Source organism: Meriones unguiculatus, chromosome 1, assembly GCF_030254825.1.
Source record: "Meriones unguiculatus strain TT.TT164.6M chromosome 1, Bangor_MerUng_6.1, whole genome shotgun sequence".
NCBI classification, from domain to species: Eukaryota; Metazoa; Chordata; class Mammalia; order Rodentia; family Muridae; genus Meriones; species Meriones unguiculatus.
Genome location: NC_083349.1, coordinates 130,675,568 through 130,703,267, shown reverse-complemented (window position 1 = coordinate 130,703,267; position 27,700 = coordinate 130,675,568). Strand labels below are relative to the sequence as shown.

Below are 27,700 nucleotides of genomic sequence, written 5' to 3'. Positions count from 1 at the left end.
GACGAATGGGCATTTTGCATATTTCTTGGGTTCATTTGTTCTAAGGTACATTCAAGTTTCTGTACGTGTGATCTGTCACTGAAAAGATTATTATTCTGTTGCAATCAGACTCCTTAAATATCCATTTATATTTAGGTGTTCTGATAACAGATGCACATTTTAGAACAAATATCCAGTTAAGGAGTTGACCCCTTTATCATGCTATGTCTTTTGAGTTGTATTTTAAAATTTTTGACTTTAAGCCTATTTTGATTAACTATGGCTATACCTGTTTTCTTTTGGTTTCCAGTGCATGGGATATCTTTTTCATCCCTTTGTTTTCAGTGTATGTATGTTCCTAAAGCTGAGATAAGTCTCATGTGAAGGCCAAACCCACCTGGCCTGTAGATATTTTCATACTCTATCCAAAGCATCACAGACTCTCTTTCTCTGGAGGAGTGTGTCCATGAGGTGATCTTTTCAGACGCACTGAGCTGTAGAAAACAGCAGAGTGGAACAAGTCCCAGAAGCATGTGTAGGTATAAGTGAAATGATGCTTCAGGTGAAATTGGAAATACATATTATCAAATATGTGGGTTAGAAGCCTGATTTAAGTTTACTAGAATGCAAACATACTTGGCTATGAAATCAATCCCCATACTCTAAAGCTCTAAATAGTAGGTTCTAGACAGGCTGTGTAGGTGCTTTAAAGTCCTCATAACAACAGACATAGAAGCTGAAGGTGATGTTAATTAAGCATTCACACAGTGGAGACCTGGCAGGAGTGCTTCTGCACTTCTCCAGGCTTGTATGTCCCATCTTTCCTCTAGACCAGTGGCTCTCAGCCTTCCTAATGCTGTGACCTGCTGGTACAGCTCCTCAGACTGTAGTGACCCCACCCTACAGCTATTTTCATTGCTACTTCATTACTGTAATTTTGCTATTGTTCTGAATTATAAAGTAAATATCTGTGATTTCTGCCGGTCTTAGGCGACCCCTGTGAAAGGATTGTTGAACCTCCAAAGGGGTCGAGACCCACAGGTGAGAAGGGCTGCCCTGGAGGGACTCGGCCACTCCACAGAGACCCAGGGCCCTTCTCTCATTGCAGCCTTTCCCTACCCAAACCTCTCATCAGACAGGACTCTCCTTACATTAAACATGATTAGACACTCTGGGGAAGGACAAGTCTAACAGGACTGAGAGAGAGCTTTCTCTTAAAGCTGGGGCAGGAATGAGATGTACCCTCAAGAGGAATGTCATGCTTGTGCTGGGTAAAGAAGACAAAGTGCAAAGGAAGGAAAACAGAAGAGGAAGATGGGGGAAAAACTACCCAATCCTGAAGCACTGAGCTGAGTCCACAAACTTGCTCTGTCTCAGTAAGCAGGCAGAGAGTGATGATGGAAACCAGAACACAGAGAATGTGGTAATAACATTCACAATGAAAGAGGAGGAGGCAAGGAGCCAGTGCTATCACAAGAATAAAGCCTGGCTGGCAAGGAGCTTGGAGAGTAGGAGGGACAGGGAATGAAAAATCTAGGCAGTGAAGACTAGTAACAGTTCAGAGGGAATGTTTTACCCAGAAAAATCTTCCTGATGCATGGTGATGATTATGGCCTCAATCGCATCTGCCACTGACGTCAGCAAGGGCTGTATGGCATTCCCCATAAGATCGTGAATTGTCTGACAGAAAAAATGAGAAAGAGAAGCAAAATTAGAGAAACCAACACAAAGAAATCCGAGGAAATGAACGGAGAAACATTTTGACTAACAGTTTGCATATTCACTCAGAGTCAGACTATACACAGTTTAACTAACTGAAGTGTGCTTCCCACCCTAACCATTGTCAGAATGACTTGTAAGGCTTAAAATATGCAGACCACAGCACGGAAAACTCCCAATTCCTCCAACCATCCCACTTTGTCAAAAGGTTTAAAGGCTATTATATGAACCCTTGGAGAAAGTAAGTCATATCAGCTAGCAGACATTTATGAAGTGAAAAGCAAACCAACACTTTTTTGTTGTTGTTTCCCAAAAAGTGAAACAAGTAATCAAAATATGACCTTTTTTTTTTTTTTTTCACCACAGTGAAAAGAGCAAAATCACTGGTGATTCCTATAGGGTGGAACAGTCAGGCCATTCTCAAAGTAGGTTTCTGTGGAGAATTCCATAGCAGTGATTCTTGACCAGAGGTAGCTAAACTCCTGGGGAGTGTCTGGCAAGGTTTTGTGGTAAGAATTTTAGAATTTTCCTTAAACAAAACAAAACAAAAAACCCAGAGAAACATTATAAGTTTTTGCTTTAATCCCGGCATGAGGACATGAGGCAGCTTCATTGCAAATGACTATGATTTGCATCACATTCCAGCAGAGGCATGATTCTGCCAGCGGCAGATAGTTTCTGTGAGTGTGTGACGTTTGGAATTCTGGGGACTTTTTAGAGGACACATAATGCTGGAGCCCTGATAGGTGGAGTGGCTGTTGGGGTGGGATGCTGTTTGTCAAGAAGTCGTGCACAAAGAAATGACAAGAAATTAAAAATCCTGACAGTGAAGATCAAACTTCCCCCAAGAGACTCAATGCCCCTAATCAGCAGGAGTAGTCTAACAATAATGACAACCTTTCCCCACTCTATCCTTTTTCCTCTCCTATCTAGTGTTAGAGGGTTGAACAGGAAAACATAAAGGGTGGAGAAGGGTGGAAGTGATCAAGAACTCACAATGTAGCAAATGCTGGTTAAGGAGTCTGGAGACCAAGAGGAGGGGAAAAAATGCATCACAGTGTCTAGCAGCAGATGACAGTGATGCTGCTAAACTGCCTACAGGTTGGACCACACACTACAAGCCAGAGCAGCCATGTGCTGGTGGAAAGTGCTGCACACCCACTGTTAGTCTGTGGAAGAGCTCAGGGCTTAGTTAAGGCCTTCTGGTTTGATATGCAAAGACAGACCAGAGTCCTATTAAAGACCCCAAATCAAAAACTGTAGGCACACTACACATGCTTCAGTGCTGATTAAAATCACATGATAGATGATCATGGGTCAAAATAATTGATGCCAATAAGAAAACAATAAGGGGGATACTTATTTATTAAGTTTCTTTAATGTAGGCCTTAATCTGTCAAGATAATGGGTATCATGCACACACAAGTGTTGTGTCCCAGTTTGCAGTCTAGTGATACAGATGAAGCATGAAAGTTAAATATCCCAACAGCGTGTAGTGGGATCACACAGGGACTTCCACTGCATGCAGAAAAGTTATAAAATAAAAGGAAAAGGTGTTTGTTTGAACTGAATCTCTGACAAATAGGAAAGAAACAGAAAGATGGGACTGGGAACACATGTGTCAAAGCTACTGGAGGCTGAAACTGCTACTCTACCTGGAGAACCACAGGGCACAGAAAATAGAGACTACAAGGACCTAACTGTAAGAGAAGAGGCTGGAGTGTTCTCTCTGTGGGCTGTCACAGTAAGAAGTTGATCAGGGAGGGAAGCAGACAAGTGATAAAGCAGTCAAAATTTCAATTTAGAAAAAAATGATACTGTAGAGTAGCCTAAGGAATTAGACTGGAGGCAGGAAAACAATTATGAGACTGCAGGGGATGCTGATGCCAAATGAACCAATTAGACACAGCAAGAATGGAGATGAAGAATGGTAGAGTTTTGCGATTAGATCTGCCAAGCTGAAGAGAGTTAAGAGTATACATGGTTTTTCCTTTAATATTTAGTAATGCTGGTGACTGAACACTGCATATAAAAGCAGCAAAAATCGATTAGAGGATATGAAGAAAAAGACAAGTTCAATCAGGGGCCAGAATTAGAAATGCCTATTTGAAAGCATGCTGGGCTATTAGGTAAGGACCCTGCTTCCTGAGATATTTTGATTAGATTTGGTAGTCACCAGCTTTTGAGACAGGAGAAAAACCAAAAGAGTCAGTAAACCTAGAGATTACTGTACAGACTAATGCCAAATGCCACGTACAGGACACAAACAATAGGTGTCCTGGGAGGATTGGGAAAAGGAGAGATATTTAGTCTACCTTATATGGTAAGTAACTTTCTTAGAAACAAGTTATTATTTCAACAGAATTATTATTCTAATTTATATCATACATAAAATAATTTACATATAGAGAAACCCAGGCAAGTTCCAAAGACTGTCCAAAGCTATGAGTGACAGAATAAAAGAGCTGAGAGAGACTTGGGTATGTCTGCCCCTATGGGTTTCGGCTGTACCCTGGGAAGAGAAACTGAAGTGACCTTAGTATCTTTAAAAGGCTTTTTTCCCCCCTCTCTTTTCTTATGATATAAAAGAACATCTAAGAACAAGAACACCTACTGCAGAACTTAGGAGGCACAACTCAGGCAGTCTCTGAGATCTGTAGAACTCTAGGGTAAACAAGAAGAAATCTGAGTCTCCTGGGTTTTATGGTCTTGCTCTCATCATAAGGAGAGGGCAAAGATAAGGGACAAAAACCATGTCTTGTTTTAATTTTCTGATCCCCTATTCTTCGTTCTCACTCTTCATCCCCATTGGTTCCCTTCCTGATCCCAAAATGTTACTCTGTGGCAATGCAATATTCTGAATATCTCTCTTACATTCTAAGAGACTGAAATTTGTGATGGACGTCACAGCCAGAGTTAATACACACCTTGAAGTCACTTAAGACTTAAGACTCTGTGTATTCGGCCTGTTTGTTTAACCTGCCTTTGAGAGAACAATGTGACAATTTGCAACAAATCTACCTGCCTTGGATTTCCCATGTTATCAGCTTTTACAGCCTGAGCCTAAACAGAGCTGCAGTCTTAAATTGTGTACCATTTCATGCCCCTGACTGAGAACAGTGCATGTGAATCATTCGCCGAAAACAGCAAATACAGAAGTCGGAAGCAACTTCCTAAAACCTACTATAAAGATCAAAGCAACCATTTATGATTATTTATTGATAAACAATCATGTTTGTTGTCTGGGTCAGCTGGAGCCAGTAACTTAATCTCTTCAAAACTCTCTTAAAGATTTTTATAAAGTACCTCTTTCCTTCCCCATGTGATGATTTCTACACTGCAATAATCAGATTGAAGCCCTTTGTCATAAAGAGACATACAGACACCACTAACACACATACAGCAGACACACAAACAGACAGAAAGAAAGACAGACACATATAGGGGCAGACACATACGCAGACACAGAAAGATACCATTCACATACATAGACAGACATACACAAGAGCAGATACAAACACATGGACAAACAGATTCAAAAGATGTCCTTTAGGGAGGTAAACATGCAGATTCATACAACAGACTGACAGAGGACAGAAGATACAAGAAGCATGAAGTAGAAAATTCAAACACGAACTTCCTCTTGGTTAAATGACTCCAAGAGGAAGTGATTTATGTCCTTCTGGTTTTGTTTCGTGTGTGTGTGTGTGTGTGTGTGTTGTTGTTGTTGTTATGTGTTTTGTATTTGGGTTATGAAGCTGAAACCTTTGGTGCATATGTATTTATTAGTTATTACATCTTTTCAAGGAACTTTATGTGTTATGACCTTTATCTTTCCTTACTAATTTTGACTTGACATCAAAATGTATTAATTATTAGAGCCACTGTGCCAGCTTGCTTTTGGCTTACTTGATACACTGATTGCCATGCTTTTATTTTTTAGTTTGTCTGAGGAAGAGTGTTTCCGGGAGACAAACTATAGTAATGTTGCCTTGAGCCAGTCTCGTGTAGCACAGACTAGCTTTGAACTCCCTATGAAGATGAAGATGACCTTAGACTTCTATCTAGGCCTCTTGGGCCCTAGATGTATCTGATTTTCTACAATGGTAGGGATTGAACACTATAGATAGGAAAGGAGTAATAAAACTTAGATCAACCAAGACTCCTGTGGCTTGAGAAGGGAATTATGGGAAGGAGAAAGCTGGGAGGTGGGGAATATCTAATTGGACATTTAAATTCAGCACTAGCTCCATCTGACTCATAAGCCCCATTTATGGAGAATAAACTAAATATGTCTTGTCGATACTATTTAAAGAAGTGACCTACTAAGTATAATCTCAGAACATGGGAGATGACAGCAAGAGGACTAGCAGCTGCAGGCTATCTTGGATACATAGACATTTCAAAGCCGACCTGGGATACAGGAGACTTGTGTCTTAAGGGGAAAATAACTGAGCTAAGTCTGGGCATGGTAGTGTGTATAATGTATAATCCCAGACTCAGAAAGATGAGGTCAAAGAAGTAACACAAATCTGAGGACCCTTTGGGTTACAAAGCAAAATCTTGTTTTGGAAACACCAACCAGGGAGAGAGTTCAATGGTAAGGGGTACATTTAACCAACATGTAGGAAGTCCTATGTGGACACTCCAGTAGTAGGGGTAAGGGGCGGGGGGGGGGGGGGGAAGGAAAAAAAAAAGAGCCAAGATTTTAAATGTGGCCAGCTGCAGATATGACAGTATACAATTTGAGTATGACCAAATTCATTTCCTACTAAAGCAAAATCATCCATATTCCCAGAAGAAATATTTTAAAATATATATTTATATAATACAATATAAAAAAGTTGAGAATATATTCAAAATTAATGTAAATATGTTGGTAATTGGTTTGATGCTTGTATATTGTTGCCTGGATACACCTATCCTTGTTGTGTAAACCTACCTGATTGGCTGATTAAGTGACCTATACCTGGGCAGGGCAGAATGGGGTAGGTGTGGTTAAGGTTTTCCAGGCTTTTGAGGACAGGAGAATAATGGGAAGGAGATGGACCTAAGAGAGGAGGAAGGAGGATGCCATAATGGGTTGGGTGGAGAAGGAACCGCATGGATGGGAGGAAGGACTCCAATATTGGCATGAAAAGGCCTAGGTGAAGAATACAAGCAAGTATACTGGGATTATGGATGGAAGGTAGAACAGATAAGGATGGTTAAGGTGATTGGCAATGGATGGGGGCTGGGAGATGGATGGTGACATTATTGAGACAGTGTAACATCTACCCAGCACAAGGTAAATAAGGCAATATAAAATCTAAAACAACATAAATAGAAAAACCTAGAAAATTTTATCAACCTTCAAAGAAACAAATGCCAACACCGAAATGATCCAGACTCCAGAAATTACGTCCTTAGTGATATAAAGGGAAAAAAAGTTTAGGCAGCTATAAAAAGCAAGTAAGTAGAAATTTTAAATTAAAAAAAAATGTGTTTTCTGAACTTTAAAACAACTGGACAGCTTCAATAAAAAAGATCTATTACAGAGGAGAAAAATCCTTGACTCAATGATGCATTCAACAGAAATCAATCTAGAGAAGAGAAATAAAACAACTAAAAAACAACTAGACTTCTGAAGCAGGTATAGAAGGTCTCTATTGCTAACCAGAGTCTTAAGAAGAGAGAGGATGAGGCATAAATTCTATTCAGAGGAGAAAAGAACTCCATAGTATCCAAATCATGAAAGCATAAATTTGCAGATTTGGGAAAATCGCCACTCAAGTAGAAAAATTTTGAAGAGAAATATGCCTGGGTATATAAAAATCAACCACTGAAAATCAAAGATACAGAGCAAAGCTTGAAAATGGTGCTGGGGAAGGAGGAAAATTACAAACAGGGGAATGTAAAGGCTAATGTCTCATTAGAAAGCAGAGAAGACAGAAAACAATGGAGCAGTAGATTTAAAGAACTAAAAGAAAATAAGTCTCTAATTTTAGTAAAAAGATTCTTCTAGACACTACAATAAAAATATTTCTAGGGGGAAGGGAAGGAAGTTTATTGCTGTAAGATTCACACATCGGTCCCAGCAAATTTCAAATCAACTGCAAGGCAGCCTACAATAGGCCACCCCAGGTGTTCCTTCAGAATCTGTACCCTAGAGGTCTCCTAAGCTGCTAGCCCCAAGTATGAAACAGATGTCCCCCAGCCTGCTTTTTATCATCATTCCAGTGACCATCATTCCAGCTTACTACCCCTACCCCAACAAAGACACCCCATTTTCAGCAGGAGGCAGCAATAGAAGAGATTATATTGTCCCTTATCCAACAACAAAAAAGGTTTAAATGTTAATTCTCAAACCTGGGACAAAGGCCCCCAGGCCTCTAGCATCCTTCAGTTTCTATCTGTTATAGGGTCTTCCTGGCTGGCATATGGGGTCAGAGGCATCCTAAAGTTCTGGGCCTTCCCTCCTTGCAGCTTCTCTGATCCATACAAAACCCAATCATTTTGGTTTCTTGGCCTCTTTGCTTCCTGGCTCCTGGCTCTCCCCTTTCCCTTCTCCTTACATGGCCCAGTTCCACCAGCCAGACTTCAGATGCCTCTGGCTGTTTCTCCTTCATGTCTACACTAAACTTTCTTCTCCACCAGAAAAAGATAATATAGAACAAAAATAATATAAAAGAAAATTGAAGTCTTTAAGAACAAATGTATAGCATAGTTAAACGTAAAAGTTTTGTTCATTAAAACATTTTAGTTTTAAGTGGATATGCGTAAAAACAAAAATATATGTATAGCACTGCCTTAAGAGATTTATAATAAAAATGTGTGTCAATAATTACAATAATTATGAGTTCTTCTTTTTTTTTTTTCTTTCTTTGTTGGGGATGGAACCCACTGTTAGTTCACAAACCTATGCACTAGCCCACTCCGAGGTTGCCTAGCAACATTAAGTCATCACCTGCCACCACAAAGTGTGTGTGACCAGCTGTGTGTGCACTAGATATAAAGTACCAGCCCATCACTGCACACTCTCTCTGCCTCGGTTTCTCTCCCCCATCTGACTTTCTCTTTCTGGGTGCCCCATCATCCCCCTCCTTCTCTTCTTCTATGCTCTCCCACTGTCTCTTTCTATTTCTCTATCTTTCTGTCTCTGTGCCCATACAATAAATCTCTTCATACCAAATCTGTTGTGCATAGCACTTTAAGATATATTATTATAGCCAAGACCTTGCACATGCTGGGCAACCACTCACAGAACTATACCCTCTGCCCAACTTTCTATAACTTTATATGGCACGATAAAATAGAAATTCTAATATTTAGAAAAAATATATATGATAATACAGATAGAAACCATTAAGGGATTACACCAAAGGGTATAACTAAACTTCAATGAAATAATAGAATTTAAACAGAGAACTCTCTGTAGAGGATTGTAGAATGCCAGAAAAACACTTAAAGAAATGCTCAACGTCCTTAGCCATCAGGGAGATGCAAATAAAAACGACCCTGAGATTTCACCTTACACCCATAAGAATGGCTAAGATCAAAAACTCAAGTGACAACACATGCTGGAGAGGCTGTAAAAAAAAAGGGAAACCCTCCTGAATTGCTGGTGGGAATGCAAACTTGTACAACCACTTTGGAAATCAATCTGGCACTTTCTCAGACAATTAGGAATAGTGCTATCTCAAGATCCAGCTATATCACTCCTAGGCATATATCCAAAAGATGCTCAAGTACACAAGGATATTTGCTCAACCATGTTTGTAGCAATTTTATTCGTAATAGCCAGAACCTGGAAACAACCCAGATGTCCCTCAGTTGAGGAATGGATACAGAAATTGTGGTACTTTTACACAATGGAATACTACTCAGCAATCAAAAACGAAGAAATCATGAAATTTGCAGGCAAATAGTAGAACCTAGAAATGATCATCCTGAGTGAGGTATCCCAAAAGCAGAAAGATACACATGGTATATACTCACTTATATAGACCTATAAGATAGGATAAACATACTGAAATCTATACACCTAAAGAAGATAAACAAGAAAGAGGACCCGGGGTAAGATGATCAATCCTCACTTAGAAAGACAAATGGGATGGACATTGGATGTAGGAGAAAACAAGTAACAAGACAGGAGCCTACCACAGAGGGCCTCTGAAAGACTCTACCTAGCAGTGTATCAAAGCAGATATTAAGACTCATAACTAAACGTTCGGCAGAGTGCAGGGAATCATATGAAAGAAGAGGGAGGTAGTAAGACCTGGAGAGGACAGGAGCGCCACAAGGACCAAATATATCAGGGCACAGGGGTCTTTCATGAGACTGTTTCTCCAACCAAGGACATGTATGGATACAACCTAGAACCCCTGCTCGGATATAGCCCATGGTAGCTCCGTATCCAAGTGGGTTCTCTAGTAAGGAGAACAGGGACTATTTCTGACATGAACTCAATGGCGAGCTCTTCAACACCCCCCCCCGGAGGGAGGAGCAGCTTTGCTAGGCCACAGAAGAGGACATTCCAGCCAGTCCTGAAGAGACCTGATAAGCTAGGGTCAGATGGAAGGGGGAGAGGTCCTCCCCTATCAGTGGACTTGGAAAGGGGCAGGGAGGAGATGAGGGAGGTAGGGTAGGATTGGGAGGGAATGAAGGAGGGGGCAATGGCTGGGATACAAAGTAAATAACCTATGATTAATATAAAAAAATAAAAAATTTAAATAAAAAAACCAACAAACAAACATCTAGAAGACAGAAAGGAGGAAAGGGAAAGGAGAAGCAAATTCTAAACAGTGTACTACCTACATAAAAACTAGGTAAAAATTACATTGATAATGAGCTAAATACTCCACAAAAAGCAGAGATTACTAGCACAGACAAAAGAACAAGGTTCAGCTATATACTGTCTATAAGAGATGCATTTCAAATGTAGACACAGGCATTCAAAGCAAATTTATAGGAAACATGCAAACATAAGCATACATAGACTAGATTAACTAATTACTGTTAACACAGGTTGCCAAGCAATAAGCTAAAGAGAGATATTTTATAACAGTAAAAGTGTCAGCATGGTATGTACTCACTTATTTATAAGTAGATATTAGTCATAAAGTACAGTATAACCATGATACAATCCACAGACCCAAAGAAGCTAAGTAACAAGAAGGGCCCAAGGAAGGATGCTTGAATGTCGCCCAGAAAGTAGAATAAAACAGACATCTGAAATAGACTGAGGAAGGGAACTGGGTGGGAGGAAAAAAGGGTGGGAAGGGGAACAAAGATGAGAGTGAAGGGTGGGAATCAGGTGCTGGGAGAGCAGTAGTGAGGAGTAAGGATGAGAGAGAGAATGTAAATCTTTAGGGGGAGGGCATCTCTGGGAAGGAAGAGGCTCCTGGGAGTTTATGGGAATGCCCTTAGCTGAGACTACTAGGTGTGGGGGATATGGAGACTGAAGTGGACAATCCCCTTTAGCCAGGCTGGACTTCCAGTGGAAGGAGGGGAACACCAACCCACCCACAAAACCTTTAACCCAAAATTTGCCCTGCCTACAAGTGTAGGGATATAGATGGAGTAGAGACTGAAGGAATGGCACACCAATGGCTGGCTCAACTTGAGACCCACCCCATGAAAGAGAGCCAACCTGTCACTATTAATAATACTCTGCTATGCTTGCAGACAGGAGCCTAGCATAACTGTCTTCCGAGAGGCTTTATCCAGCAGCTGATGGAATCGGATGCACAGACCAACAGCCAAAGAGTAGGTGGAGCTGGGGGAGTCTTGTAGAAGAGTGGAAGAAAGGATTGAGGGAGCCAGAGGGGTCAAGGAACCTACAAGACCTACAGAGTCAACTAACCTGGGCCCATATTTGATCACAGAGACTGAACTAACAACCAAAGAGAATGCATGGGCTGGACCTAGGCCCTCTACACATCTGTAGCAGATGTGCAATTGGTCTTCATGTGGGTCCCCTAACAATTGGAGTGGAGTGGTGACTCTGCTGCCTGCCTTTGGATCCCTTTTTCACTAGCTGGGCTGCTTTGTCTGGCCTCAGGAGAGGATGCACTTAGTCCTGCTGAGACTTGATGTGCTAGATGGGCTCTCTGAGGAGAAGGGGTTACAGGGGAAGGAAAATGCAAGGGTGGGATTGGAAGGAGAGAAGCGAGGGGTCTTTGATTAAGCTGTAAAGTGATTAAATCACTGAAAATGAATAGTGATAAATACATACATAACAGACCTTTAACAAAACAGTCACCAAGACTTTCAAAATTGAAAACACAAGAATTGATAGAATTAAAAGAAGAAATAAGCAAGGTTTATATTTAGAAGATTTTTACTGTACCTCAGCAATTGAGAGAACACACAAAGTGTCAGTAGACATGGAATATCTTAACACTTGTTATTAACTTGACTAATGATATGACAGTACAGTAAGTTATACTGGGTACACAGTTAAAGACAAACCACATTCCAAGCTAGAAAAACCACACATATGTGCAGCCCTCCCCACATCCAAAATACAAATACACACAGACATGTAAAGTACAAGTCAGAAAACAGACATTAAATTTCTAAGAACAAGCAGCAGCAAAAGCCTGTCTGCTGAGAGCAGTTAAGTTAGAAATCAGCAAGGCACATATGACAGGAACTGTGGGGAGGGGAGCGGGGGACACTTCTAAATAATTCATGATTGAAAGAAGAAATCACACAATAAAATTTCAAAATTATTGAAGCAGAATGAAGATACAAGCACAAATGATCAAAATTGTGGTGCTTCAAAGTTTAAATGTCTATTTTGGTTATTATACAGTCAAAAAACAAAAAAACAAAAAAAAAAAGCTGAAAAAGCAGAGCACCTTCTACAGAGGATGAGGCCCTGAGCTTGGGTCTCCAGTGTAAGAGCTCAGTGTGGGAGCATGTGTCTGTAACTACAGTGCAGGATATAGGGAACAGGGCTGAGGACAGGAGGATCTCTGGGCTTCACTGGCCAGCCACTCTAGCTAATGGATGAGCTCCAGGCTCAGGGAGAGATTCTGTCTTTAAAAATCAAGTAGATGAACCGGAGAGATGGCTCAGTGGTTAGGAGCACTGGCTGCTCTTCCAGAGGACTGGGTTTGGTTCCCAGTACTTATATGGCAGCTCACACCTGTCAGTAATTCCAGTTCTAGGGATCTGACACCTTCTTTTGGGCCCCATGGTTTCTGGGTTCCCTGGTTTTTTGGTTATTTAAAATTAACAAGGTTTATTAAACTCTAAAGATTAGTATAAAAAATAAAACATATCAACATTATAAAATGAAAAGACAGGCTATCACTAAGAGTTCTAGAATATTGATGAACAGTAAGTGACTCTTAGGCAAATTATGCAGACAAATCAGAGCGTTAGATGAACAGACAAGTAAGTACCTGGCAAGTCACAGTATAAAAACTCATTCCCAAATAAATAAATAACCCGAATGGTAATCCATCTTTTAAACAGCTAGATCTGTAGTCATAAACCTTCCTACAAAGAAAGTGCAGCTCAGATGGTGTCAATAATAACACCTATAATTGGAGGGGAAAGGCACACAACATAAAAGCCTTCTAAACCCATTTATTAAGACCAGTAGTTGATAAAAGAATACGGGAGTGATGAAGAAATGTATATATCATTATCTTTTAAGGATAGAAACATAAGTACTCTTAACAAGACTCAAGTAAACCAAACCCAGGAGTATACAACAAGAGTAATACATGTCAAGCAAGGGGCTTTTGCATGAGATTTAAAGTAAATTACTATACTGTAGTTCATGAACAGAATAAAGGGACAAAACTGCACTATTAAACTTAAACACTTCAAGTGTTTAAGAATAAAAGTATTTAATGTGGCAATAACACCAATAATTTAAAACTTTCAAGAAATTAGAAAAAAGAATGTTTAATTTAGCAAAGGTCATCTATGAAAAGTTATACACTAACATTATTACATTATGAACCTTATAGCTACTACTACACTTAAAATAATAAGATATGAATTATTTCTCTATTCAGTACATGACTGGTGGTCATAGCCAGAAAAATGATGTGGAAAAACAGCACAATTAACAAAAAGGAAAGAAATCAAAATCTCAGCCTAAATAACAAATAGAAATTTTGGCTTCCACTGAGGACAGTGAGAAATGGGAGTGGGGGACAGAAAGCACACTGGTGAATATCATCATATCAAAGACAGGCATGGATAAATTAAAGGAAACAAAAGGAGATCACATTACATTCCATATGTTTTCTACAAAGCAGCAAAGTATGTTATATATTTTAAAAGATTTTTTCCCCAAAATAGCCATGATTATAAAAATATCAGAGCCTCAACAATCTGGAATATTCCCTTAGAGAACATCAAACCCACACAATAAAAAAAGATGTGAAGCTTTGCCATATATAACTGTGGCAACACATTCACTATCTGCAATGAGACAAACTCAACCAAAAATGGATCAGAATAACTGTGCCAAAGTGATTAAATGCCATTAAATGTTATCCCCATGGCTGTTAGGGTACAATGGCTCTGTGTTTATCAGAAAAAGTTAGCTAGCTCTCATGAGAAGACAGAGGATGGTATGTAGCACAGAAACGACGACCATCTGTTTCCTGCTGCCATCCAACAATTGCGGAATCTCCAGGTTTGTCATACTAGTCCAGTTTACAATATGATAATCAATAGTTTTGAAAACTTTTACTAAAAACAGTTATTTCACTGTGGCAGCTTCCATAATGTTTAGTAATGAGATGAGCACACTGGGGAAAAATGACAGAAAATACAAAATGGGTAGACTACTACATAACAAATGTAAACTGTTAGATTGAATTTAGATCATAAAGATTATGTGGAGATGAAGGTCTACAAATAAACAGCAGGAAAAACACATCCAGAGAAGGACTGAGGAAAGAGTGACATTGGGAGAACGTGTCACAAACTTACAGGGTGGGAGATGTGGAAATGGAGTATTGTCTGTAGGTTCTGTGGCTGTAGCCTCACTGGCAGCAGAGCAGTGACATGAGTTCACCTGTGCAGAGATCTGCTTTGTCGAGGATGAGAGGAGACACCTGCTATTTTTCTGTCGTTTTTCCCCAGTGTGCTCAGGAAATACTACAGAAGTTCTTGCCTCTTTATATGCAACTGTTTAAAGTCAAATGGAATCTATACAGAGCAGAAAAGCCCATTTTTAAATTCTAGAAAATAGGCACAGAATTATCTCTTCTCCAGAATAATTATCAATAAGCAACTTTTGGCATATATAGATTGCTCTGAATTATTCTGAAAATAATTTTCTAGTTAGCCAAAACACCTTAAAACCACTTTGATATATACACAAAGCCAAAGATTAAATCTACTTACCTTTAGGGCTGACATTATAGTTTGCTCAGCTGCTGATGAGAATGAGCTCTGGCTGGCAACCACCTACAACAGAGTTTCGATGAAGAAACTTAAGTCATTTATTTTGTAGACACTACTTTTAGCCATAATGTGATAAGACTTCCCAGAAGATAATTAAAATAGTATCATTGCTTTTTAGTGATAATACATCATACCTGTTTTAAAAATTAAGTTACTAAAAATTACTTTTATGTATAAGACAACAGGACATTTTACAGTGGAAGCATTAGGAATTCAATTTTGCTGATAAGGTAAAGGTCAGAAGATCACCATATTTACTTATTTCTTTAAAAATGTTCACTTTTTTTGGATGGCTATTATTATCACAATATTTAAAATACAGAGGCAGATGTCTCTATTTCTAAAAGTCAATGTGAATCATCAATAAAGACAGCCTAACCAAAACCATACTAACGGCTTCTGGCGCATCAGAGCAATGACTAAGGGAAGTGGAACATGCACACTTAAATGTTTCTTGTCGTTTTGTTTTCTGAAACCTGCCTGCTAACTCTTCAGATTAGCTCTCATTTAATCTATCAAATACATATTTCACAAGCCCAAACTCAAAAAAGAACTTTTAACAATTACCCAAAATTATATCACATGAAAATTCATGCTAAAGACCACATTTTGATTTTTGTTTTGAGGTTGTTCTTTCTCTTTTGTTTATTCATTGGGTCTTGCTATGTAGCTCAAGCTGGCCTAACTCCCAATGCGTTTCTGCCTTAGCCTCCCTCCTCAGTGCTGTGATTACCAGCATGCACCAAACTTGTCTTAGAAGTTCAGCTTCCTTCAGGCCTTCTAAATATTTATCTTTGGGAAATAAAGATAAAGGTTACCTTTGTTACTGATTGGTGCAACTTAAACAGGGAATTCACCACTCCTACATTTCTCTTCTGTCCTTCAGTGAGAGGCCCAATCACCTGGCTTGCATCTCCTTGAGTAGAGAGCTGTAAAAATTCAACATACAAGACATTACCAAGATGATAGCTCGCTTTATTTATTTATTTATTTAGCCAGGAGAAAGTGCATATTCTGCTGACAAAGAGAATGTTAAATAGGATTATTCAGATCACATTAAATAAAGCTTTGGGCTTGAGGCACAAGAAATCTCCAGAGAAACACCTCAATGTGTAACTCCAATTATTCTTCCTAAGACTATCTCTTTTAATACTTCATGGCTGATGGGCTCTTTGAGGGACGTATGCCCAAATGCCCCATGTGCCCTATCATCTGATACAACACCAAAGTAACCTAGCACTAGCAACTGTCAATAAATTCAAACATTCAAATAAGCAATAAATTTAAAAGTAAGGGAAGACAGAACATAAACCTTGTGTCTATTACATGAACATCTTACTCCAAGAAAATGAGTTATGGAAAGAGGTAGTCAACTGTCTTATTAAAGAAAATGCCCATGAATGTATTATGAGTGTACAAGCAATAGGAAGTAATATTCAGAACTTCCCTTTTCTCACCTTTACATCCAAGTACATGGCGTTAAAGGAAAAGGAAAGGACTGTCTTATTAATCCACAGTAGTTACAGCTTAGGTTTAGGGAAAAACCCTGTGTAGCACCCATTCTCATGATGATTCCAGGAGAACTACAGTCTAATTCTCTATCACACTGTTAACCAAAATCACACCTGACCAGGACGTAACATAGCTCACTTCAGAGCCGACACAGATCTCAAGCATATGGAACACTGGCTTTTTAGGAGACAGAGCAGATAGCATCTCCCTGCTGCTCTATACTCCAAATGAACCATGAGAAAAAGAACTAGTACTTTTTCTTTCCTTTTTAGATACTCATAAATATATATTCTCAAAATAAAATGCAAGCTCTTACTATTTCTTTGTGTGTATGTATGTGTGTGGGGGTTAAATTTTTTAAATGGATTATTTGGTTTGCTGGTGTTTAATTTCTTGAGCTATTTATATATTTTGGATATCAGCCCTCTGTCAGATGTAGGGTTGCTAAAATCTTTTCTAAGTCTATAAGCTGTCGTTTTGTTCTGTGGACAAAGTCCTTTGCTTTACAGAATCTTTTGAGTTTTATGAGATCCCATTTATTTATTTTTTAATTAATTTATTTTTATTGATTATAGTTTATTCACTCTGTATCCCAGCTATAAACCCCTCTCTCACTCACTCCCAATCCCAATCTCCCTCTCTCATCTTTCATGCTCCTCCCCAAGTTCACTTGTAGGGGAGGTCCTCTTCCCCTTCCCTTGGACACCAGCATATCAGGTCTCATCAGGACTGGCTGCATTTTCTTCCTCAGTGGCCTGGTAAAGCTGCTCCCCAATCAGAGGAGGTGATCAAAGAGCAGGCCACTCAGTTCATGTCAGAGACAGTCCCTGTTCCCATTACTAGGGAACCCACTTGAAGACTGAGCTGCCATGGGCTATATCCACGCAGGGGTTCTAGGTTATCTCCATGAATGTCCTTGCTTGGAGTATCAGTCTCAGAAAAAAACTCCTGGGCCCAGATTTCTGGAGCTCCTGTCCGGTCCAGGTCTTTCTAGCTCCCCCTTCTTTCTCAAGTTTCCCTGAACTCTGCCCAAAGTTTGGCCATGAATCTCAGCATCTGCTTTGATACTTTGCTGGATAGGGTCTTTCAGTGGCCCTCTGTGGTAGAGTCCTGTCCTGTTCCCTGTTTTCTCCTTCTTCCTATGTCTGTCCCATTTGCCTTTTTGAGTGAAGACTGATCCTCTTACCCAGGGTTCTCCTTCTTGCTTAGCTTCTTTAGGTGTCAGATTTTAGTATGTTTATCCTATACTATATGCCTAATATCCACTTAAATGTGAGTTTATACCATGCGTGTCTTTCTGCTTCTGAGATACCTCACTCGGGAGAATCTTTTCTAGTTCCCACCATTTGCCTGCAAATTTCATGATTTCCTTGTTTTTAATTGCCGAGTAGTATCCCATTTTGGAAATGTCACAATTCTGTACCAATTCCTCCATTGAGGGACATGTGGGTTGTTTCCAGGTTCTGGCTATTACTAATAAAGCTGCTATGAACATGGTTGAGCAAATGTCCTTGTTGTGTACTTGAGCATCTTTTGGATATATGCCTAGGAGTGGTATAGCTGGATCTTGAGGAAGTACTATTCCTAATTGTCTGAGAAAACACCATATTGCTTTCCAAAGTGGTTGTACAAGTTTACATTTCCACCAGCAGTGGAGGAGGGTTCCCCTTTCTCCACATCCTCTCCAGCATGTATTGTCACTTCAGTTTTTGAACTTAGCCACTCTGATGGGTGTAAGGTGAAATCTCAGGGTCATTTTGATTTGCATTTCCCTGATGACTAAGGACATAAAGCATTTCTTTAAGTGTATCTCTGCCATTCGATATTCCTCTATTGAGAATTCTCTGTTTAGCTCTGTTCCCCATTTTTTAATTGGATTACTTGATTTGTTGCTGTTTAATTTCTTGAGTTCTTTATATATACTGGATATTAGCCCTCTGTCAGATATAGGGTTGGTGAAGATCCTTTCCCAGTCTGTAGGCTGTCATTTTGTTCAGCAGCTACACTAAATTCTACTGGAGACAATATCAAATCTTATTAATGGTCATTAACCGTGTGTGTGTTTAAAACTATGCACATCTACAAATAAGTTCTGAAAGAAAATTCGGTCATCTGATTGCCTACAAAAAGCTCTTGTGTCTCTGTATGGTTCTTTTTTAATAAACAAAGTTTGAAAAAAAATGCCTCTAAATTATTTGTCAAGAGGCTATTTAAGCTGTGGGCTGGCTTTCCCCAGGGTCAGATGATTGTTCAAGGTTCCTGAATAAACTGCATTGAAAAAAAAAAAAAAAAAAGATTACAAGAACAAATGAATGGAAAATTGCACCATATTAGCAAACACAATTTGGAAACTGAAATTAGGAAGCTTCATAATGTAATTACCACTGTGGGTCAGTCGATGTAAATTACTTAGTATGCTGCTCTAAAATTATTATAAAACCAACTAGAACAACTCAGATGTAAGTATAAACAGATTACTTCGTTTGTTATCATGTTAATTATGACCATTCAAGGAGTGTATAACTAACAATTTTTAGCCAAATCACCACAGCAGAAATGAAGGGACAACACTTACAAGCTGCTCTGATTTCACACCATATAATTGGATGGTCTTTGCCACATTTTTTGACACAGCTAATGTAAGGTTTACATCAATAGCAGCTACATTGAGTTCACTAGAGGAAAAAAAAAAAGCAGATTTCAGTTATTAATAATAGTAATGAGCAACATATAATCTGAAACCCAATAAAAACCATGTTGAATCTTTATATAGATTTTGCTGATCGCTCCCAAGAAATGGTGTTACAGTGTTTCATTTTCTCCCTACATTAAGCATTAGGAAAAAGGGCTCTGAGATGGTTTTGTTAATGATAAGTTTCACGTTAACAAAAGCATGTCACGTGTGGGCCCAGTCTGTGATTGAGAGAGTAAATTGTGTACACTCTTGCTAACACTGATAAATGCAATTAGAGACACTGCTTGTCACAGACATCTGCAAGAAGTGACAGCTCTTGAGTGGAGATGATGACCTTGGAGGGACATAGGCTAAACACATAAATTACATGTGACATATGAGGACACTTGGGTTCTGTATAAACTATGCCAGCTCATTCTGCTTTGTAAAGAGTGACTGTGAAGATATGAAAAGCGTAGGGCTGTAATTTTAATGTTAAGATCTTAGATTGTTAAGTGTTTCTCTGTCATATCCACTGTCAACTGTAACAGGGAACTGAGAGTACATTTGATGGGACTGTAGAAGGAAAAAGGACATTTTTTTCAAAACAATGGAAAGTATACCAAGAGTTAAAAATCTCATGAAAAACCATATGCAGTGGAAAAGAAAAGCATTAGCTCAGAAGTGGATGAAATTTTGGGCACTTACCAAATTAACTTAAAAAAAAACCTAAAGTAAGCCACCCAGGGACTTGAGGCGCACACCTTTGATCCTAGTGCTAGGGAGGCAGAGACAAGCAGATCTAAATGAGTTGAAGATCAGTCTGGTCTATATAGAGAATTCCAGGACAACCGGGGCTACACAGAGACCCTACCTCAAAAATCAAAACAAAACAACAAAAAGAAGCTGAATGAATGAAACAAGACTGGTATATGTTGGATATGACAAAATGCCCTTTCATGTAGTACTGAGACCACTCACTTTTACATTCTATCAAACACCGGCATAAGCGTCCTTCTTCAAAACCCCAGATGATATCTGCGTATAGCACTGTCATCCTTGATGACCAACCTCCTCAACATTACAGAACTAGATAGCAGATATCAAGTTGAATATGGCACCTTTCGCACCACAAGTACACTCAGCAGGGAACAGCCTGCTGAGTTAAAATGAGAAGCTTACAGTCAAGACATCAGCAAGTTCAAGTACATGGTGAAAGGTATAGGGCAGCTGAAGCAGTGTACAAGTACAGCCACAGCTACAGATACTCATGTAAGTAGTACACCTGTAAACTGCCATCATTACGTCTGCAGACTGAAAGAACCTAAGCAATCCTACTTCATGGGTCCATAATGTCCAGTGACTCTTTTTACTCCTCAAAATGTCAATCACAGAAGTACAGAATTAGGGCTATGACAACTTGCCAGCTATGTCAGGCACTGAGCTGTGACCTGTAATCTGACTGGAATACCTGTGAAGCCAACAGCATAATTGTGTCTTTAAGTACTCAAGAAGCAACTTTGTTGGCTGCCTTCCCTTTTTAGTTTAAAGGCTGTCACATTCACTTGGAAAGTTTGAAACAGTGAACACAAGTAGGCTCATCAGAGTGAGGAATCCAATTTCCGTCATAAGTGCTTTCTGGGTTAAAACCTCTACATACATCTTAGCTTTTTTAGTTTGTATTATTTTATACTTGATTTCCTATGGAGTACTAGGAAGGGAGTAGAGTATGGAGAATTGGGTTTAGTTTCCTCTTGCTAAGATACAAAATAACTATAACACATGATTTCTACATAATATACTCTATATCTACACAAGAATGGCACTGTTAATTGGAATTTCAAGCACTACCTGAGTACACACTATAAAACAATTTAACTGAACATTAATTAGTTGAATTACTAGCAAGCATGGCAGGCAGTTTGGAATGCCATTATACAAGGAATACATACCTTGCTATAGTCTTAATGATCCCATCAAGCTCATCAGAGGAAGGAGGATTACGCCCACCAGGAGGAAAAACCAAGTTGATGGGATCGAAGAGTCGTGATAGGGATTTTGAGAGATAAGCAGCCTCAAAAGGTTGCAGTGAATCTTTCAAAGCCTTTTCTGGACTGTGAGGAAAAAAAAAAAATTAAAAGGTAAGTAATAGCTATAAACTGTAGTCACAAACATATTTCAAAATATATCTCAAATGAATGTAACTATTAACAAGAATTTGTTTTAAAAGATATAAGTACTTTTACAAACATGTTTCATAACTGACATCTATTAAGAATCATACACACATTTTAATTGTAAATCTTAACTATCTAGCACAGCATTTACTATCATTTACTGTATTGGTGGTCCCAAGACTAAAAGAATGCTGCAAGAGTCCATTAATCTATCCTATTTATAGACTGTCAAAGCATATCCAAGAGATGCAGCCAGCAGATTCCTTTCATGTTAGCTCAACTCTTTTTACTCACAGCTACAACTTCAACAAGGCCTACAAACTTAGAGGAAGAGTACAGAGGTAGGCCTACATGAGATTTCTATTCTTGGAATACTAGCAAGAATGAAGACAAAATAAAGAAATAGTTGTGAAGTCTGTTATAGCATAAATCTTCTCAAGTGGAGTTCTCTTACTAAACTCTTCTTTGCCCTTCCCTGACACTGACAATCAATCCCTGTAGGCTTCCGTATCTCAGGCAATTACTAGGTCTTACTGTGTTGTTTTAATAGCAAATGCCTTTCACCACTATTAACTGTTTCACTCCTATGATTACTTGCATGTCTTGTCACATCTGCAAGCAACCTTTCTATTATCTTTTTCCTTGGAGAGTGAACTCCTTGTCTTACATGCCAACCTTGACAACCTCTGGCCTGCTTGCCCTCTGTGTACAGGAAACAGCCTCTCTTCTTTTCACCCTTCTAGTCAGCCTGCAAGCCTAGAGTCAGACTGCTCTTGGCTCCTGAAGCATAATTCCACAGATATCTCTGCAGCTTCCTCATTCAGTAAGCATTTCTCCCAGCACATATTTACTGGGAATAGGTACCAGGCACTTTGTTAAGTGATGAGGAGATGAAAATTAAGAGCATTTTACAGCCATGCTTGTAGGAAGCACTCAGGAACCAGAGGATCTCTGTGAGTTTGAGGCCAGCCTGGTCTACAGAGCCAGTTCAAGGACAGCTAGGGCTACACAGAGAAACCTTGTCTTGAAAACAAAAACAAAAACAAAACAACAATGACAAACAACAACAACAACAAAAAGTATTTTACAGTTTAGTGAACAGGGAAACTGGTGAAGTTGAAATATAACGGTGATTTTCTGTAGGATCTACTCTTTCCTATCTCTTCTCTTCCCATAAATATCATTAAGTTTTTACAATCTGCCAAGTATTTCCTGATCATGGAAGCTCTGCAATGCACTTGGTTAAAAATAACTGTACACTAGCCTTGTCAGGTTCGCAAGCTAACAGAAAGTATGTAAAAGTCAAACATCCGGCTGCACAGGCAGCCTACAGTGGGTAAGAGCACTGGCAGTAGCCAGGCTTAGTGGCTCACACCTGCAATCCCAACACCTGGGGTGGGGGCACCAAGGCAGGCAGATTGCTGGGAGATTGAGGCCAGCCTGGTCTACAGAGAGAGTTCCACGACAGAGAAACCCTGTCTCAAAAAAACAAAAAGAAGCATAACAAAGAAACAAAAAATTTTCAGAAAAATATAATGTACCTCCTTGTTCTCCATTAAAAAGAACATTGTTAAAACAAATTTACATCTAAATTTGATCTCTTAAAGTCTATAGGTTTATATTTAAGATCCCTGCAATCACTAATCAGCAAAATCAATCAAACTTTTTTTGTGTGTTAAAAAACAAAAAAACATCTGGTAGGAGAGACAGCTCAGTTAAGGGCACTGGTTGTTCTTGAAGGATCTGAGTTCGTTTCCCAGCACCCACACAGTGACTGACAAACATCTGTATCTCAGGTTTAAGGGAGCCAACACTTTGTTCTGACTTCTATGGCCATGTGGTGCACATACTTATGTGCAGGTGCTTACACCCATAAAGTAAATACATCTTAAAAATAAGACAGAAGGAGAACTGTCCTCGTGGCAGCTGCTTTTAATCCCAGCACTCAGGAGACAGAGAATCTCTGAGTTCAAGTACAGGCTGGTCTAGAGAGAGAGCATTCCAGGACAGGCAGGAACTACACAGAGAAACCCTGTCTCTACATCACCCCCCCCCCAAAAAAAAATCTCTTCTTCTTTGACTATCACACACCTCAACCAATACACACACATACTCCATACCGAGTTCTGTGTGACCAAGTTACATTATGTTTCCTCAGATAGCATTTTCTAGATTTCACATGAACAATGTGCATCCTTTCCCATTGGTTTTTTTGTTGTTTTTGTTTTGTTTTCATTTAGCCTGATGTAATCTTTTTCAAAGTTCACGCAAATTCTTCACTGGCACATTTATTCGTGCATCATTTCCTTTTATGGGCAAACAATGTTCATTTATAGGCAAAGTTTTCTTTTACTTACTCATTGACGTTTCAATAACCATTTAGGTTACTTCCATATTTCAGCTCTAATAAATAATGCTGGCGCAAGCATTTGTGTACAAATTTCTGTGTGAACATATGAATTTATTTATCCTGGATATAGACCAAGGAGGAACTGACCCAATGCTGGGTCATATGGAAATAATCTGTTTGATAATTTGAGGAAATACCAAACGACTTTTCAAAGTCCTATGTCATCTCAGATTTCTACCAATAGCATATACTGGCTCTGGTTTCTCTACATTCTTGCCACTATGCTCTGCTCCTTCTCTCTGATTATAAATATCCCAGTGGGCATGAAATAGCAGACTTTTAGGTAGGGCTTATTTGCCTTTTCTTCTTTGATGCTTAGTGTCTTTTTATGTACTTATTTGCCACCCACATGTGTCAATTTTGATCTTTTGTCCATTTTTAGTCAGATAATGTATTTTCATTATTAAATTGGAAACATTCTTTATATAGTCTAGATATAAGTCTGCTGTTAGACATATGTACAAATATTTCTATTGTTGATCTTAATGCAATCAAGGTTTTACTTTTGAGGCAGTCACATCTAAATATACACACATGTACATACGTGTGCATCCATATATATTTATTACATATGTATTTCCTCAAGAATATATATTCTTGTGTGCATATATGAATATATACATATATATACATATATATGTATGTGTGTATATATATATGTGTGTGTGTGTGTGTGTGTGTATATATATATATTTCTTTTACTGCCTAAACTTTCAATATTATATCCAGGAATCTTTTACCATATTTTAAATCACAAAGTTATGCCCTTACACTCTTCTGTAATATGTTTATACTATATATTTAAATTTTTTAAAGACTTATTTTGTGTATGAGTGTTTTGTTTGCATGTATGTGTGTATATATACACATATGTATGTATGCACCACGTATATACATATATACATGTATATGTGTTTATATTTATGTACCATCTGTATGGCTGGTATCCACAGAACTGCAGTAGAAGTCATCAGATGCCCTGTAACTAGAGTAACAAATGGTTATGAGCCAACATGTGGGCACTGTGAACTGAACTGAGCAACAAATACCTATACTGCTAAGCCATGTTTAACCCCTAAACTGTACATTTAGATCTATGATCCAATTTTAGCTCATTTTTATATATAGTGTCACAAAAAGGATCCAACTTCACTTTTTTGCATGACTGTTAGCTGTCTGAGAACATTTGTCAATGACTACTCCTTCTGTATTAAATGGTCATTATACTCCTTTTTAAAATCAAATTCACATAGGCAATGCACCTTTCTACACTTTGAATTCTAATCTATCCTTGTGTCATACCAAACCATTATGATTAGAATATGAGATGTCCTCCACAACTTATACACTGGCAGCTTAACTGCTAGCAAATGGGTTTTGCAGAGTTTTTGGGCTGACCTAACAAATGGACGGAATAATTGATAGCTTCATCATATGGATAGTATTAGTAGGGAAAGAGTAGAAAGCAGACAGTGGTGGCAAGGGCACAAAGTAGGTCACGGGCAGCAAGCCCTTGTGTTCTGCCCCTTTCCTCCTCTGCTCCTGGGCCGCTGTGAAGTGGACCTCGTCCCTCCACCACGCTTTCCTTTATGATGTTTTTGCCCTGAGAGTATCCTGAAAGCACTGGAAAGAAAGCTGGAAAGCCATAAGCCATAAGCCATAAGTCTTTCCAGCTTTACTCTGTTTCTCTCAGGTACCACAATGACAAAAGGATTTAATATATAGATACCCTGACTAGCAAAAGGTACAGAATCAGAATTCCATCTTCTAGAGGTAAAGTGTTATTCCCAGTGGCTCTGTGCTATTTCCAGTTCTTTCCTAGTGCAGGTGCATGGATTGAAAAATGAAGCTAAGCCAGAAACACACTGATAATGAGCATGGTGTTTTATACTAGCCATTTAAAGGTTAATGTATTATTAAATCTCTGCTTTGTCTCCTCTTGTACTATGTTTTAGCCAATCTTTCTTTTATCATAAAACAGCTACTGAGGAGACAATCTGGTCTCAACTTCCCATTCCAGCCTAACTTGGTATGTACGTCATCAGTCAGTTCTAGCAGACAAAACCAGCTGTATTCGGAAAAACACTGAAAGAGAAAGAAGCAGCTAACACTACCCAGAACCTACCCAGTGTTTTTGGTTACTAAGTAAAGGATAAGAATCCACCAGTTGAGTCAGTGTTATGACAATAAACAGAATTCTAGATTTGAGGAACGCTAATCACTTAATCTGGCACTCACACAGAAATGTGAGATCAGATTTTGTGTAATCCTGGCAGGGGAGAATTCATAGACATAATATATTGGTATCCAGTGTAGCTCTTAAAGATGGTTACAAAATATGTGCTATGTGGTGACCCTAGGCATCATCTGAGATAGATTCAATTGTATGTAGTCTTTTCTTAAACACTAACATAGGAAATATACCAGCATAACATTTATCTCCCTGGTAGTTTAAGCACACACCAGATCAACTGAAAGACAAAGGCTGCATTTGCTTATCCCCCACCTTCTAATCATCTAGCACTGTGCTAAACATCAAAACCCATTCTGGTAGAAGGTGCAATACTCAGCCTACAGGTTAATGTAAAATACACCAATCATACCAAAGACTTAGAAGCTTAGTATATTTTCAACTTCTACTTTATAAGGAAAATAGAAAACAGACCCCTAAAATGCCAACAACCCATTCATTCAAATTAAATAAAACATACTCATAGTCTGGCCTTTTCAGTATGAACATGTCTTGTGTCTCGTCTTCCATATGTGCGAGGTCAGCATAGAGGTCAGCAGTTCCACTTGGACTGAAATGTACTTGAGTACTTTGACTGCACTGCTGAAGACGCTTCCATAAGTCATTATACAGGCGTAATAATTTAGGGTATTCACCTTCAAATGCCTGTTTTAAAAACATGGAAGCTGAAAAGGAAAATACTTATTAGATAAATGATAAGACAAAAAAGAAGCAGTAAATCAGTATAGCTTTTCACATGAATATGTAACAAATAGGCCAGTCCTAACAGACAAACTAAAGACGTGTTCCAATGACACTGTTGAAAATAATGCCAGTTATTCCCTGCATTTGGTCAAAGACCACATACTTTGAAATGTTATCCACATAGAAATTAGACAAAATTCACAATTACAGTTTAATATATCCTTTTCTTGATAATTGATAAAAAATAGACACATAGAAAAATCAGATATATTACAACCATTTCCTTCTTCAACAGTATCTATCTAATTGTTAGAATGTTTTAATACCAAAACCAGACAGTAAAGGGAAACAAATGAAAAGAATAGCATTTTTCAGGAACGTAGGTCCAACATTACAAATAAAGCTTTTCGAAATGTAATTCAGCAACATTTAAAAAGATGTGGCATGACTGAGGAGAATTATTCCAGGAATTAATTACTAGGTTAACATTTTAGAATCAGTCAGTGTGATTCACCGTATTAACAAACTTCTAAGAAAAATCACATTATCTTTTAATACAGAAAAAATATTTTTTAAAAAGCCTAACATTTACTCCTAATAACAATTCCAAGGAGCAGTGGGACCTGAAACAGATGCTCAAAGTGGGAGCAGAATCATCACTGTCAGCGCAGTGAGAGGAAACAGACTTTCAGATTAGAAACAAAAAGCTGACACTGTGCTGGGAGGCAGTGTGATCTCTATGAGAGTTCAGACAGGATTTTAAACTTCTGTACAGAAAGTCAATGAGGAAACACACCATACCTATAAACTGGAAACAACCAATCAGAAATTTCGTTATTTATTTATCTATTTATCTATCTATCTATTTTGGT

General features: G+C 38.7%; 1 protein-coding gene across 1 annotated transcript in view; it reads right to left on the bottom strand.

The window, feature by feature from the left end:
* Window positions 1-27,700, bottom strand: part of Cog5 (component of oligomeric golgi complex 5) — a 251,996-nt gene that overhangs the window by 33,350 nt on the left and 190,946 nt on the right. The window contains exons 12-17 of the mRNA XM_060366797.1: window positions 26,605-26,809; window positions 21,259-21,420; window positions 19,208-19,307; window positions 15,939-16,049; window positions 15,061-15,123; window positions 1,556-1,659 (exon numbers count right to left, since the gene is read on the bottom strand). Of these exons, the coding sequence (XP_060222780.1) occupies window positions 1,556-1,659; window positions 15,061-15,123; window positions 15,939-16,049; window positions 19,208-19,307; window positions 21,259-21,420; window positions 26,605-26,809 (745 nt within the window). The remainder of the gene's footprint in view (window positions 1-1,555; window positions 1,660-15,060; window positions 15,124-15,938; window positions 16,050-19,207; window positions 19,308-21,258; window positions 21,421-26,604; window positions 26,810-27,700) is intronic.